Raw genomic sequence first — 15,009 nt, forward strand, 5'->3', positions numbered from 1 at the left:
ATGTGCTTAAGAAAAACATATTTACATATAAATAATTTCATAATAGTTGAACTAATACATAATGAATATCTATAAAACAGTTTACTTGGCAAGATAAAAACAAATGACAGTCTGAGTTTTTTTCTTTTTTAAACAGATAACTGAATCAAGAAATTTGTGAAAATCTTGCAAATACAAGGACCATCGTGTAAACTGAAGGCAGTATCCTATTGCTGGTACTAGGTGACCTTAAACTGTTTATTACTAGATGAAAATATTTTTCCCAAAGATCCTTTGCCTTAAGCAAAATTAGCCGAGGACATTATTTCAAGAGGACTTTATGTGGGCATAACAACGACGGTCTTCAGGTTAAAGCAGTAAAACATGGTTTAACATATTACATGTGCCAGTGAAACTGAGGACACGGCAAAATCTAGGTGCCTCCTCATACAGAATGAACTGTCAAAGCCTAACTAAAATAAACATAGTCTTTCATTTATTGTTTGTACTGCTTCCAAAGAGAATCTGAGGTCCACCTCCTAGGGCAAAAGAACTGGCAGCTCTGAACTGCTGTGCTGACACTTCAGGGTAACCGGTCAATGACACCCACGTTTTAGAGATGGCTTTTGACATTTCCATTCAAAATAAATCTTTCCCTTACACATGCATGTGCTAGAAACCCTTCTCAACTGCATTCTGTGAGAGAATTAAGCCCTTTTACCCAATGGGGTCCTTTTTATGTAATGAATGAATGTATTTCCTAAGTACGTAGTTTTGTACCATCCTTGGGAAAACTGAGAAACAGTCACATTTTCTCTAAGGTATTTAATTCCCAGAATCCTGGTTGAGGATAAAAGCTCACTACTTAAGATCATAACTCAGGTAAAAGCCCATAATTCCATATCTAATCCAATCTGTAATTCAAAATACAGATCAACAACTGTGAATTAGGTTCTACAATGGTCAAGACTGTCATAAATATGAATTAGTGTTCTTCATATTTAAGGATGACATCATATATTTGAATGTAAAGACGACCAAAAGTGACCAAATGCCCTTCCAGATTTTGAAAAGAACTCACTAGTCCACATGCAGATGGAAGGGTCAGAAATGGGGGATGCCAGACCATCATTTCATTCTTTTTAGAGTGGAGTGTTCTTAACATTAATCAATGATATCACAAAATAATTGTTTTTATTTGTATTCAGAATGTTAAAAGACACCATTTGTCAAGAAACACATATCATATGAGACGACATATATACTCCGGCAGCAAGGTATTTCAATTCCATTACAAAGGTAGGTAAGCAGCTTTATACAATCAAGTAAGTGCAAGCATCTGTATACAGAACCTGAAACTGATATTTCTATCACCAGGAGTATACAAAGTGATGAGAACAAGTTTATGTGAATTTCTAGTATACCAAATACTGTAGTAGCTTCTCTTTCTCACTGAATATTCTTCTTCTATATAAAATTAACCTTTTGTTGGGGGGAGGGGTCTTAAGGAAATAAGGGAGCTCACTGCTTAAGGAAACCAATCTCTAAAATGAACAGAAAAATCGTTTTTGTACTGGGAATAATCCTAACTTTTCAGTTACTAGAAAACTCATGTTTTCAAACACTAAGCTTTCTTAAGTTAGGGCTTACAAACAGGGAACAGAGAAAGATACTTTTAAGTATCATTTTTACTTGCCCTATTATCTAGCCAAAGAATCACATTCTGCACAAATACATTTAAAGCCTTTTTTCTTAACATTTAAAAAAATGGTAAATGGTCAAACTGTTTATGCTTCAGATACTCTGCCTCTAAGAACCCCAGGCCCTCTCTGCCCATATGTAAAGGGCCAACCTGCCCATCACTACCCACCTTCCACCCTCCTGTCTCAGGATGACATGACTATAGCAACTGAGAAATGCCCTAAAAAGAAAAAAAGGAAAAAAAAAAAAAGATTCGACACAAATTCTTTTCAGTTAAGGAAGGACAAATGACCCTGAAAAGAATGAAATGAGGCAAAGATCCTGAAAAGAAAGAGATGCAGGAATGAAACAAGTACAAATTATGAACACAGGCAAGCAGGACATTTCAGAACGTGTCAGTGCTTGGGTCAAGGTAAAGTGAAAAGAGATGAGAAGACCGTAGCTGAGGACCAGGGGACGGGAGAAGCAAGGGCACTGAGGATGCGGGGAGGGTGATCCATGAAATGCACCAGGGCCCATAAGGAGCTGGCTGCAGAGAGGGAAGGCCACCATTCCTGATGGTGTCTGTGAAGTGATTTCACATCCTTAGAACGTGTAGCTATCCCAATTATTAAGATTTGACACGTATGTTCCCCAATTTATGTAACAAAGCCACAGGCCAGCTACACAGAAGCAGAAAAGGGATGATTCACCACCACCACCCGCCCCACATGCCACCCTCCTTCCCTAATAAGCCGCTGCCCATTGCCCTCTGGTGTTCAGCCAGGGGCGCCATCTTTCCTTCGTTCATCTTATCCTAGCCCAAGATTGAGATGTCTATCTATTCCAATAAACTTGTTCTGTAATGTTACCAATTACTCCTGCTGACGGATACGTTTGGTCTTTTCATCCCCGTTTTAAGACCTTTGATTCATCTCCTTTTACCCAAGCCCAACTTCTCAGCTCTGCTTTCTTAGAAACCTATGGTGTACTGGTTCAGACTAACCGGCAACTTTATACCATAACTTAAGAACAGTCTAGGGAAATCCTGGGCCAAAAGGTAGAAGGAGGAAACTGGAGGGAGAAGAAATGGAGAACACTAAGTCTCTAGGTCAACCTTTCCACAAACCTCACTCAGTAAAGGAACATGGTAAGACTGGCTCACTACTGTTAACTTTGGCATCTTGTGAGCTTAGTGCCCTGACAGAGAATTCCTATCTGCCACTTAAAGACACATGCTCAGGGTTTCGACTGAAAACGGTTACAAATAACACTTTTATGAAGTAATAAAGGTAGTAACTAATGGTTAGTTTCTTGACTTTTACTTTGACCAAGACCAGAGAACAAGAACAACCACCCTCTGCCCTTCCATCCTTCCACCCTCCTACCCTCCTCCTTGGAGTACGGGACAATATCCCAGTGGCTCTCAAAGTATGGGTCCCAGAGCAACAGGAACGGCATTACCCGGGAACGCACCAGAAACGCAACTTCCCTGGGCCCCACCCTAAAGCTACCGAATCAGAACAGCTGAGAGTGCATCCAGAAATACGTGTTTTAACACGTCTTCTGGGTGATTCTGCCGCTCAAATGTGAGAACCACTGCTTTATTCTTTGCAATGGGCACTAGACAGAGCCACAGACGAGAGGGGGCGGGGGGTCAATACTGGAAAAGGCTCTGATTAGCAACAGCCTGCAGTAGGTCTGTAACAGGAGTGATGTTCAACTGACTGTGCTACAAACAAGTCATCTTGTCTCATTAAACACTGAGAGGAATGGCATACAGATGAACAGCAGCAAAAAGAGATGGTTATGATAACACTAAAACGTACAAAATAAAAAGTCTGGCCCAGAATTAGCCCTGGCAACAGTCTCAGGAAGGGTAAAATGACCCCGCACCACCCCACACCACCTTCCCAGAGCCAGCCAGGAACCGCACAGTATGCATGAGAGCAGCCACAGACTCCAAAAGAAAAACTATTTTTAAAAAAATCAAATATTTTATTCAAACATGTTTTAATCCAGAAGACAAGTCATGTTTATAGACTGACCTGTACAGCACCGTAACTCAGCTCTCACCTCGCAACGACCATCCACCCTGTAAATGCCATGCATAATACTCTATAAAGGCAACTTTTTTTTATCTGTTTCGTTAATCGTAACAGTACTATGGAGGAAGTTGAAATGGGAGTGAAGGATGGGAGACAGGCAAAAAACGTTACCCAAAGTTTCTGGAATGTTCCTTCTCTCTCTAGTTACATCTGAGAGCCTAATAATTGTTCCTTCTTTCCTTTCAGTTTTGAAACGTAATCGTCCAGATTCTTCATCATCATCCTCTTCTTCATCTGACTCCTCTTTCATGTCCTTCTGCAGCTCCAAAGTTTCCATGCCTCCCTACATTGCAGACATACAAAAAGCAAGAGGGAAAGTGAGTTCATATTCTTTTGAATTAAATACTGAATAATGGTTATGTATACACATATGTGTATGCACACATAAAAGCTCTTTATATTTAAGATGTAAAAATACTGTAAAATGTCCTATTTGTAAAGCCATGTGAAACATTAAACTGATCCCAGGAGACAAAATCTCAAACATTAAAAATTAACAATGTTAGAAAAAATTCAAATTCCTACTCCTGGTTAATAAACAAAGTCTTACACATTGTTACTACTTATACTTCTAAGAGAACAAACATGAATTCCAAAAATCCCTGCTGGCCTGGAGTCTAATTCAGAGCTAAACAAAGTTCAATATATTAATTAAATTAACACTAGCGTTCCATGAGCTTATTAGCATATAACCCACCCTGTAACTCACATTAGATGACAGCACACTCCTTCCCGTTAAACAGGCTCCACATTTCCCGTAATTCCTGACCCCATCTACTTTGACTTTCAATGCCAGGCAAGCGCTCCAAATCTGCTATTGGGTTGATCTGGTTTTTTTCAGCCTCCATAATCTTTCCTGTAACATTTCTCACCCCTTTCTACTTCGTTCCACTGCCTAGTGCTCGCTCACTACCACCTCTGGCTCAGATTATTAACCATAAAACCATTTTTTTCCTAATTCACATCACACTAAAACCAGTTTTCATCTTATATTTCATTACATCAGGATTCCTATAAAAATTCTGCCCAATCTGGTCCCAAACTAAAAGTAATTTCTTCATCAATTCTTTCTGTATAACTCATGTTCCTTTTGACACTAATCACTTTCACCTCATGTTACATCTTAGTGACCTACTGTTAGGTAATAAGGTAGGTACCTTCTGACCGTTAGGTTCACTTAGACTTCTGGTAAACTTGAAAAAAAAAAAAAAGACCCAGAAACTACTCCTTTAGTCTCATCATTCATAATTCCTACAGGTCCTTTACTCTTAACAGAAACAAATATGAACTACTTCATTAGAAAGTGTGCAAGAAAAAAAAAGATACAATCATTTTGGATTCTTTCCCCAACATTTTCCGTGTAAAAAATGCACACACTCATTGCTATAAACCCTAAAGTAGAGAATCAAATGCCTGAAAATAAAATAATGAATGTAAACTGTAACTTTTAGTCTAATGATTGCAAAAGCACTTTTCAGTATTCTGATACTCAGCATACTATAGAATTTTTTGTTTTTAATTTTAGTCCATTTCTTTTTTTTTTAATTTATTTTACTTATTTATTTTTGGCTGTGTTGGGTCTTTGTTGCTGCGCGTGGGACTTCTCTAGTTGCGGCGGGCGGGGGCTACTCTTGGTTGCGGTGCACAGGCTTCTCATTAGGGTGGCCTCTCTTGTTGTGGAGCACGGGCTCTAGGCGCGGGGGCTTCAGTAGTTGTGGCTTGCGGGCTCTAGAACACAGTTGTGGCGCACGGACTTAGTTGCTCTGTGGCACGTGGGATCTTCCTGGACCAGGGATCGAACCTGTGTCCCCTGCATGGGCAGGCAGATTCTTAACCACTGCACCACCAGGGAAGTCCATTATAGAATTTTTTTCATTAATTAATTAATTTATTTTTGGCTGCGCTGGGTCTTCGTGGCCGTGTGCAGGCTTTCTCTAGTTGCAGCAAGTGGGGGCTACTCTCTTTGTTGCAGTGCGCGGGCTTCTCATTGCAGTGGCTTCTCTTGTTGCCAAGCACAGGCTGTAGGCGCGTGGGCTTCAGTAGTTGCGGCACACGAGCTCAGTAGTTGTGGCACACGGGCTTAGTTGCTCCGCGGCATGTGGGATCTTCCCGGACCAGGGCTCAAACCCGTGTCCCCTGCAATGGCAGGCAGATTCTTAACCACTGCACCACCAGGGAAGCCCCTCCACTACAGAATTTTAAAGTACCAAAATGTTGGCATTTTGTTGGTTTAATACGATTACTTCTGTCTTACTGAATATCTGCAACCAAGAACGAGTGACGTGCGAGATGGACCCAGCTATGTTTGTGCTGCACTACATTCAAACTGAGCAAACGTCAACTCACTTACAAAATACTCTTCTCCACCGCCATTAATGCTCCAGAGCAGTGCTTCTCAAATTCAAGGTTTATACCGATCACTGGGAATCCTGCTAAGATGCAGATTCTGATTCCACAGGTCCAGGGTAGGGTCTGATATTCTGTATTTCCAAGAAGCTCCAAGTGAAGCCAACGTGCAGGTCCACAGAACACACTTTAAGTAGCAAGGCCACAGAGGAGGAAAGGAAATCACTACCAATAAAGCAAAGATTCTATTACAATAGTCATTTCACGTAAAAACCTACAGGAAAGGGCTTCCCTGGTGGCGCAGTGGTTGGGAGTCCGCCTGCCGATGCAGGGGACACGGGTTCGTGCCCCGGTGTGGGGGGATCCCACGTGCCGCGGAGCGGCTGGGTCCGTGGGCCATGGCCGCTGAGCCTGCGCGTCCGGAGCCTGTTGCTCCGCAGCGGGAGAGGCCACAGCAGTGAGAGGCCCGCGTACCGCAAAAAAAAAAAAAAAAAAAAAAAAAAAAAACCTACAGGAAAATGTTTACAGTTCTCTTTTGGATCACCGAAAACAGAAACAATAGTGAATGGATATACGAACTATGGTGCATCCAAACCATGGAATGCTCTTTCGGCCATAAAAAGGAATGAACTACTGATACAACAACTGGGATGCAATCACAAAGGCATCGTGCTGACTGAGAGAAGTCAAAAGGTTTATCACTCAAAAGGTGATGCTCTGCGACAATTCCACATATATGACACTCTCCAAGAAACAAAACTGCACTGGTTACCCGTGATTAGGAATGGAGGGAGGGCCTGACTACAAAAAGGATGGCACAAGGGAGCTTTTTGAGAGATGGAATGTCCTAGAATGCAAACTTCTGGTCCAAGTCGCAGGGTCCACTTCAGCTTTGAACTACATCAAGGATTATACAAGCCCTGAGCTAAAACTGAAACACTGCCTGGTCTCAGTTGCCTCAAGTGCAGGCCACCTGGCAACATTCACTAAGCTAGACTCGCTCCTTCAGCCACTGGTCACTACCTCTTACTCTAAATACTGGGCATCTCCTTTGCCTATGTGCTTATAGAATTAACTAACTAACCTACCTGCCAAAATGCTGACTTTCTCTGCAGAGAGATACTTATGAATGGAACATTCATACATATTCACAATATTCCATTCACAACTAAAATTCCACTGAAGGGTGGTGCTGGATAACAATATAATAATTTAATTAGCCTAAGATTATATTTTGTAAGAATTTAAATACGTATGTAAATCTCTGATTTCATTATAGACACTGCCAGAAATATTTGGAGGTTTGATCTTTAGCTATTTAATTATCCTGAAAACCTGAAACATGTAGTTGTAATGCTTAACAGAGGGTGCATATGAAAACCATCATGAAAGTTCTTTAAAAATAGCCAAGTCCACTAAAGTCTTATCATATATACTGGGTGGGCCAAAAAGTTCGTTTGGTTTTTCCTGTAAGGTGGCTCCAGGAGCACGTAGTTGTCTCTAACGTCATTCAAAACAATTTTGTTGGGCTTCCCTGGTGGCGCAGTGGTTGAGAGTCCGCCTGCCGATGCAGGGGACACGGGTTCGTGCCCCGGTCTGGGAGGATCCCACATGCCGCGGAGCGGCTGGGCCCGTGAGCCATGGCCGCTGAGCCTGCGCGTCCGGAGCCTGTCCTCCGCAACGGGAGAGGCCACAACAGTGAGAGGCCCGCGTAACGCATAAAAAAAAAAAAAAAAAAAAAAAAAAAAAACAATTTTGTTAGACTGTATTGTGACAGCTGTCATATCAGCATGCATAAAAAAAAAAAAAAGTATCAAAACTGTTGAATTTTTGTGTAGCCATTTTAATACTGAAGATGGAAGACAAAAAGCAACATTTTTGGCATATTATGCTTTATTATTTCAAGAAAGGCAGAAACGCAACTGAAATGCAAAACATGATTTGTGCAGTTGTGCAGTGTATGGAGAAGGTGCTGTGACTGATCGAACGTGTCAAAAGTGGTTTGCGAAGTTTCGTGCTGGAGATTTCTCCGTTGACCATGCTCCAGGGTCGGGTAGCCCAGATGAAGTTGACAGCGATCAAATCAAGACATTAATTGAGAACAATCAATGTTATACCAAGTGGGAGACAGCCGACATACTCAAAATATCCAAACGAGTGCTGAAAATCATTTGCACCAGCTTGGTTAAGTTAAGCAAAAAAACCTTCCTGACCTATTTCTGCATGCAATTCTCTACTTAACTGCAGTGAAAACGTTCCGTTTTAAAACAAATTGTGACGGGCGACGAATAGTGGATACTGTACAATAATGTGGAATGGAAGAAATCGCAGGGCAAGCGAAATGAACCACCACCAACCACGCCAAGGCCAGTCTTCATCCAGAGAAGGTGACGTTGTGTATATGGTGGGATTGGAATGGAGTCCTCCATTATGAGTTCCTTCCGGAAAACCAAACAATTAATTCCAACAAGTACTGCTCCCAATTAGACCAACCGAAAGCAGCACTTGACGAAAAGCATCTGGAATTAGTCAACAGAAAACACATAATCTTCCATCAGGGTAACACAAGACCGCAGGTTTCTTTGATGACCAGGCAAAAACTGTTAACAGCTTGGCTGGGAAGTTCTAATTCATCTGTCGTATTCACCAGACATTGCATCTTCAGATTTCCATTTACAAACTTCTCTTAATGGAAAACATTTCAATTCCCTGGAAGACTGTAAAGGGCACCTGGTACAGTTATTTGCAGTTCTTGGCAGAAGGTAGTGGAACAAAAGGGTGAATGTGCTGTTCAATAAAGTTCTTGATGAACATGAAAAATGTGTCTTTTATTTTTACTTTAAAAACTGAAGGAACTCTTTGGCCAACCCAATAGAAAACAACTATAGAGAACACTGCTTTAAAAAACTTCCCAATAGTTTTTAGTGCTTACAAAATATTTGACAGAGGATACTTCTTTACTATATCATGAAATACAAAAAGTATCTATTTCTACCAACAGTTAAAATTTACAAGCTGGAAAGACTGAGCAATTAAATTGTGCAAAAATTACAAGAGAAGAAAATTACAGACCAATCTCCTTCGTGAATACAGACACAAAAGTCCTTAAGAAAATAAAAGCACATGGAATCCAGCAAAAAATAAAAGGAAAATTTGTCACCACCAAGTGAAGTTTAGCCGGAAGCATAAGGTTGATTTAACATTCAAAAATCAATTTAACAAATCTTACTTTGAGAAGAATTCCAAATATATGTACATACTCTCCCCTCCTCCAGGAGTGGACCTTAAGTCCCTCCTCTCCCTCGCCTTGGGTGCAGACTAGACTTAGTTACTTGCTTCCAAAGAAGAGAGCACAGAAAGTGAAAGACAGTAACTTTACAGAATTACTATCTTTAACTGGCAAAGGCCACATCACCACATAATCAAGGCTGACATTGCCAGGGAGGTCCTGTACCCAGTGGTATGATGGAATGAGGACACCTAAACTCCACGGTATTCTTTCCAAAAACCCATAACCCCAGTATAATCATGAGAAAAACATCAGACGAGCCCAGGTTGGGAGACATTCCACAGGACACCTGGCCAGTACTTCTTTAGACTGTCAAGGTCGTGAAACTCAAGGAAAGACCAACAAACTATTACAGACCAGAGGAGACAAGACAACAATGTGGTGCCCTGGACTGGATCCCAAAATAGAAAGAGGACATTAATGGAAAAACCTGCAAAATGGAAATTAATTTGGGAATATAGTTAATAGTTTTTAAAGCCAATTTAATTCACATTAATAAAACGGGGGATAAAAGTCACAAGATTATCTCAACAGATGCAGAAAAAGCATTGACAAAATTCAACACTCACTTCTGATTTAAAAAAAAAAATCTCAGCAAACTAGACATAGAAAAGAACTTCAATTTGACTGAAAAACCTCCAAGTAGCTTATATTACTTACTTGATGAAATATTGAATATTTTACACCTACTATGAAGAACAAGGCAAAAACCAGTGCCCTCAATGTTTCTATTCTACATAGCGCTGGAGATCGCAGCAAAAGAAAGAAAGAAAAAAACTAGTAGAAAGAAATAAACTGTGTTTATCAACAGGCAACATGGTTATTACGATGTTAGTTTTCCCCCAATATGATCTAAAGATACAATGTAATTTTCATAAAAACCCCAACCGGATTTTTAATAGATATTGACAAGTGAATTACAGAATTTATATGCAAAATTCAAAGGACTGAGAATAGCCAAAACAATCTTGAAAAGGGAACAAAACTGGTGAATTACACTTCCTGATTTCATGCCACAGTAATCAAGATAGTGTAGTATTGGCAATAGAACAAAAAAGAGATTCCAGAAAGAGGCCTAAACTTAAGTGGTCAATTGATTCTCAACATAAGCACTAAGGCAACTCAATGGGAAAGCCTTTACAACGAATAATGGTACAAAAACTAGATAAACTAATGGGAGAACTGAGACTCTCACACATGACTGGTGGGAGTATAAATGGTACAAACACTTTGGAAAATCATTCGGCTGTTTCTTATAGCATTAAACACACTGCTACCCTGTCTCAGTAATTCCACTCCTAGTTAATGCCAAGGGAAACGAAAAACTACATCCACAAAACGATGTGTAAAATAAGCTTTGAGTTATTCATAATAACAAAAACAAAACTGGAAACAACCCAAATATCTATTATCAGGAGAACACAAATAAGGTATATCCATAAAATGGAATGAACTGTTGACTACTGACATACACAACCACTTGGATGAAACTCAAAAACATTACGGTGAGCAAAAGTAGCTAGACACACAGCATTACATCATCACAAACTGACTGCATAAATGTATGATTACATTTACATGAAGTTCTAGACTAGGAAAGACTAATTTAAGTCAACAGAACTAAGAACACGGCTTGCCTCTGAGAGGAGTCAGGACAGACTAGAAAGAAACAAGGGGGAATTTTCTGGGGTGATGAACTGTTTCTCACCAACAGAAGGATAGTAACTGGGATGTATCAAAACACTGAACCTCAGATCTATGCCTATCACTGAATGTAAATGTTATCACAATTTTAAAAGTTTCAAATTTAACTAGTGCAAAGATATTTTTAAACTTCTCACTCGTTCCTCTGTACAAGCCAAAACCTTTTTAACCATGTCTGAAGACAAGAGCGCCACTGACACTGAAGTGGCTGTGCAAGCAGGAAGGCCTGGGGGCTAGTCTTCATAATGGGGTCTTTCTCATTTGTTTCGAGTACAGTGATTCCTCTGTATTGACCAAGGAAGAACATTAGTTAAATAAAAGGAGCCACTGAAAATAGACCTTTCAACTGAAATTACCTTTTAGTTCCATAATTCAGATTCTAATGTGTACTTAAACATAACTCCTAGAAAGAAGTCATCTGAAAAACTGCAACATGCCTTCCACCTCCGTCTTAAGCAACCCAGAGCCGTGAGCGCTGCAACGCAAGGTGGAGTGCAAAGGTTTGGTTCATCAACACGCTGCAGTTAATTTAAGAAAATGGGTCAAAAAACTAGGAAGACACCAAAACACAGGTGTATGCGGCAAAATAAAACTGCTGCTCTTCCCTGAGGACTATATATTCATACTACTAAAAAGGATGGAAGGACAGCCCTCCAAAAGCAAAGCCTACCAAAAGGTACTGAAATAATACCTCCCAGCACCCACAACAGTACCGTGCATACAAGTTCTCAATAATGATCTCTTCGACTGACATTCAGCGATTCCACTATGAGGAAGAAAACAAGCCCAAGACATCTGTTGCCAGGAGAAAAGACCAGCACAACACCTGCCTCCAAGAAGGACTATTAAGTCCTGAGAGCAAAGAGCAATACAAAGAATTTTCAGTCAGTACAAAAACAAGCAACAAAAACAAGGTAATAAACAAACCAACAATCAAGGACAAAGGATAAGGAAAATGTGTGAGTGACTTTTTAAAAATATTTTTAAATACTACATATAAAATTAAATTATGGAACATACAGCTTAAAAGAAAAGGCAGATAATATACCTCTTAACAGATGGTATAAACTATGTAATCTGGATGAGAGTTTACCTTCTCCTCTATAAAAAGAGTCACATAGAAAACAAGCATTAAGATGTTTCAAGTGAGTTAGCAGCAACTAGAAATCACAGGAGTTAAACAAACGCATTCTACTTCTTTCCCCTCCAAATCACCAAGGGTCAAATTTTAACCTCTCTGTATTTCCCTGTTCACAAAAGTTATTTTATTCGTGGCAAAAACATTTTAAAATATTTGACACAGAGAGTATAAAATAATCCCACCATCCAGAGGTGATCACTATCACCATTTGTCTTTATCCATCCAGACACGTGTTTGAGAGTCACACACACACACATTTAAACATGCAAAGCTATGGAGGAACCTAAGGGGAGGAAATCTGTTAGCCTGCTCTTTTCACTTAACGCATCACGAGCCTCTTTCCATGTCCAATAGAGCAAGGGCATCCTTTGGCAACCTGCAGTCCCCTGACCATCATTTATTCAACCTTTTAGAAAACTCTATTTACATTGGTTCCACTTATTTTCAACGCTGCAAGCAAATACCCACTTCATGTATCCTTGAACAACACATCTTAGATTAACTCTTGGATAACTTCATCAAAGTGGAATTATTGAGCCAAAGGACTTTCAGGCTTTTGATACTGTCACGAACAGTGTAGGGTCTGCAATTTTACTCTTCTTGCAAGTTAATAAGGTAGCCTGCCACTGTTTCATGGAGGCTGTGAGAAGGCACGAGACTCTCAGCCACAGACTAGGACAATTTATTACTCTTAACAACTGCAGTAGCATTTGGGTCCAGCTCCCTAAGCCCCAATTCCCATTGGGCCATCTGACAAAGAGGGCCAGGTGACCCTGTGCAAAGGTAGCTGTATTACAGGAGGGGCACTGAGTTTAGGGAACTGTTATAATGAGCAGAAGGCATGGCTGCCCCCTACTCCAGAGAAAGATACGTCTTTCCTAGATGCTGCTACAAAAACATCCTTGAAAAGACTGTCGGGAACAAAGGAGGTGCTTTGCTCCCCCAAACATGCAGAGACATGACAGAATTGTGGAAAATTCTTCTGGCAGTCAATATTTCCAAAATAATCCCCCCAACAGAAAAAATACCTGACCAATAATTTTGATTTTTGCCAATATTAAGACAGGTTAGAATTCTCAACTGTTATAATTTTTATTTTATTGAATATATTTTATATACTTAGTGATCATTTGCTTATGTTATTTTTGGATTACTTTCTCACATTATTTGCCCTTCTTTCTACAGGAGTGCTCATCTGTATATACGGAACATACTGATATATTAACTCTTCCATACCGAACATATTAACTTTACTACATATACTAATTCTTAGGCTCATGTGTAAATATTTCCTCATATTGTCTAAACTTGTCTATAGTGTTTTGGGGTATTTCTCTATGACTTTCTAAACTTGTTTATAGTGTTTTGGGGTACTTCTGTATGATCAAATCATTCTTTTCCTTTACGGCTTAAAAAGGCCCAATACCAAGAGTAGCAGAGTAGTGAAACCAAGACAGCTTGGTACTCATTTTTACTCATTCTCTATCATGTCCTTAATCATGAAACTCCCAGCTTTAACTGAATATGCTGTCACCTAATAAAACACTATATTCACCAGTCTCCTTTGCTGTGAGGTACAGCCACGTAACTAAGACGTAACTCATGAGATGTTTACACAGTGTTGTTTGAGAACTCTGGGACATGTCTTCAAAGGGTGGGCATGGTCTCATTCAGTCTTCCTGCAATCCACTGCTTGGATGTGGACCATGGTAAGACCAGCAGCCCTGGAGTTGTACCATGGAAATCTGGAAGAAGCCTGGGTACCTGATTACCTTGTGAGGCCAATACCAGATCTGAAATGCCTTCTGAAATTTTTTGACATCATGAGAAATAAACTTGTACTATTTGGTGAGTTTTCTGTTTTGCAGGTAAGCCTAAGGCTAACACACCATTATTAAAACATTTTCTTCTAATACATGTAAAGTTTGGTGTGAATTAATCTGAGATCAATACTGGCATAAGGTACAAGAAAGGGATCTAACTTTTCCCCCGATGATTAAGCCTTCCCAAGTATGTCTGAGATATTGTTATATTAACTCATACATGTTATGAGTTCATTTACTTGAGGGCTGGGTCTGATCGTTCATGTTCCTCCAAAGATAACTCTCCCCCTCAGTCTCTGTTCAGAAGGCACTGAAAACGGAAGGTAAGATCACCATTTTTAATCATAATCCACTTTTGCTTCAATATTTCAATGAATACAGTTCAGGAACCAAAGTCGGAAACATCTGGATCTACAAGTCATACCTTATCAGTGTCCGAAGGCACCCAAGCAACAGCATAACACCTACCAGCATTCTTATTCTTTAACTGCTTTACAATAAAATAGTTTATATCTCCAGAGATCATTTAAAGCTTAAAATCTACAAAACCTTTTCTCACTCTAAAATATGCTACAAACACAATACATTATCCGAGTAAGGAGAAGTATTACCTAAAATGCTGAAAGAATAAATTACTGGGCGGAAAAAAAACACAATGGAATTAATTTTCCAACTACAAAATACTACAAACTAATGAAGAGGAAATGAACTAATTAATGGGCGCTGGATTCCCAGGTTTCCCTTTCAACTACTCACCCCCAGAATGACCTCCACAGCCACTTCCGTCTGTCCCCGCCAACGCCTTAACAGCTTCTTAGATTTCTCCCTCAGAGATCTTTTGCCAAAACACCCTTTCACAGGTCTGACCTAATCTAGGCTCATACTGGCTTTGCACTGGGTGGAACGTGGTGCTAAACACGACCCGCTTAAATCTGGTCT

The 15,009-nt window shown here is 40.0% G+C and overlaps 1 protein-coding gene across 10 annotated transcripts in view; it reads right to left on the reverse strand.

Annotated features, from left to right (window-relative positions):
• RBM33 (RNA binding motif protein 33) overlaps positions 1–15,009 on the reverse strand; it is a 122,627-nt gene that overhangs the window by 76,696 nt on the left and 30,922 nt on the right. For all 10 annotated transcript variants that reach the window (XM_032644090.1, XM_032644091.1, XM_032644089.1 and 7 more), the window contains one exon: positions 3,879–4,050. In XM_032644090.1, coding sequence (XP_032499981.1) covers positions 3,879–4,050 — 172 coding nt within the window. The remainder of the gene's footprint in view (positions 1–3,878; positions 4,051–15,009) is intronic.

Source organism: Phocoena sinus, chromosome 9 (genome assembly GCF_008692025.1).
Source record: "Phocoena sinus isolate mPhoSin1 chromosome 9, mPhoSin1.pri, whole genome shotgun sequence".
In the NCBI taxonomy this organism is placed as follows: Eukaryota; Metazoa; Chordata; class Mammalia; order Artiodactyla; family Phocoenidae; genus Phocoena; species Phocoena sinus.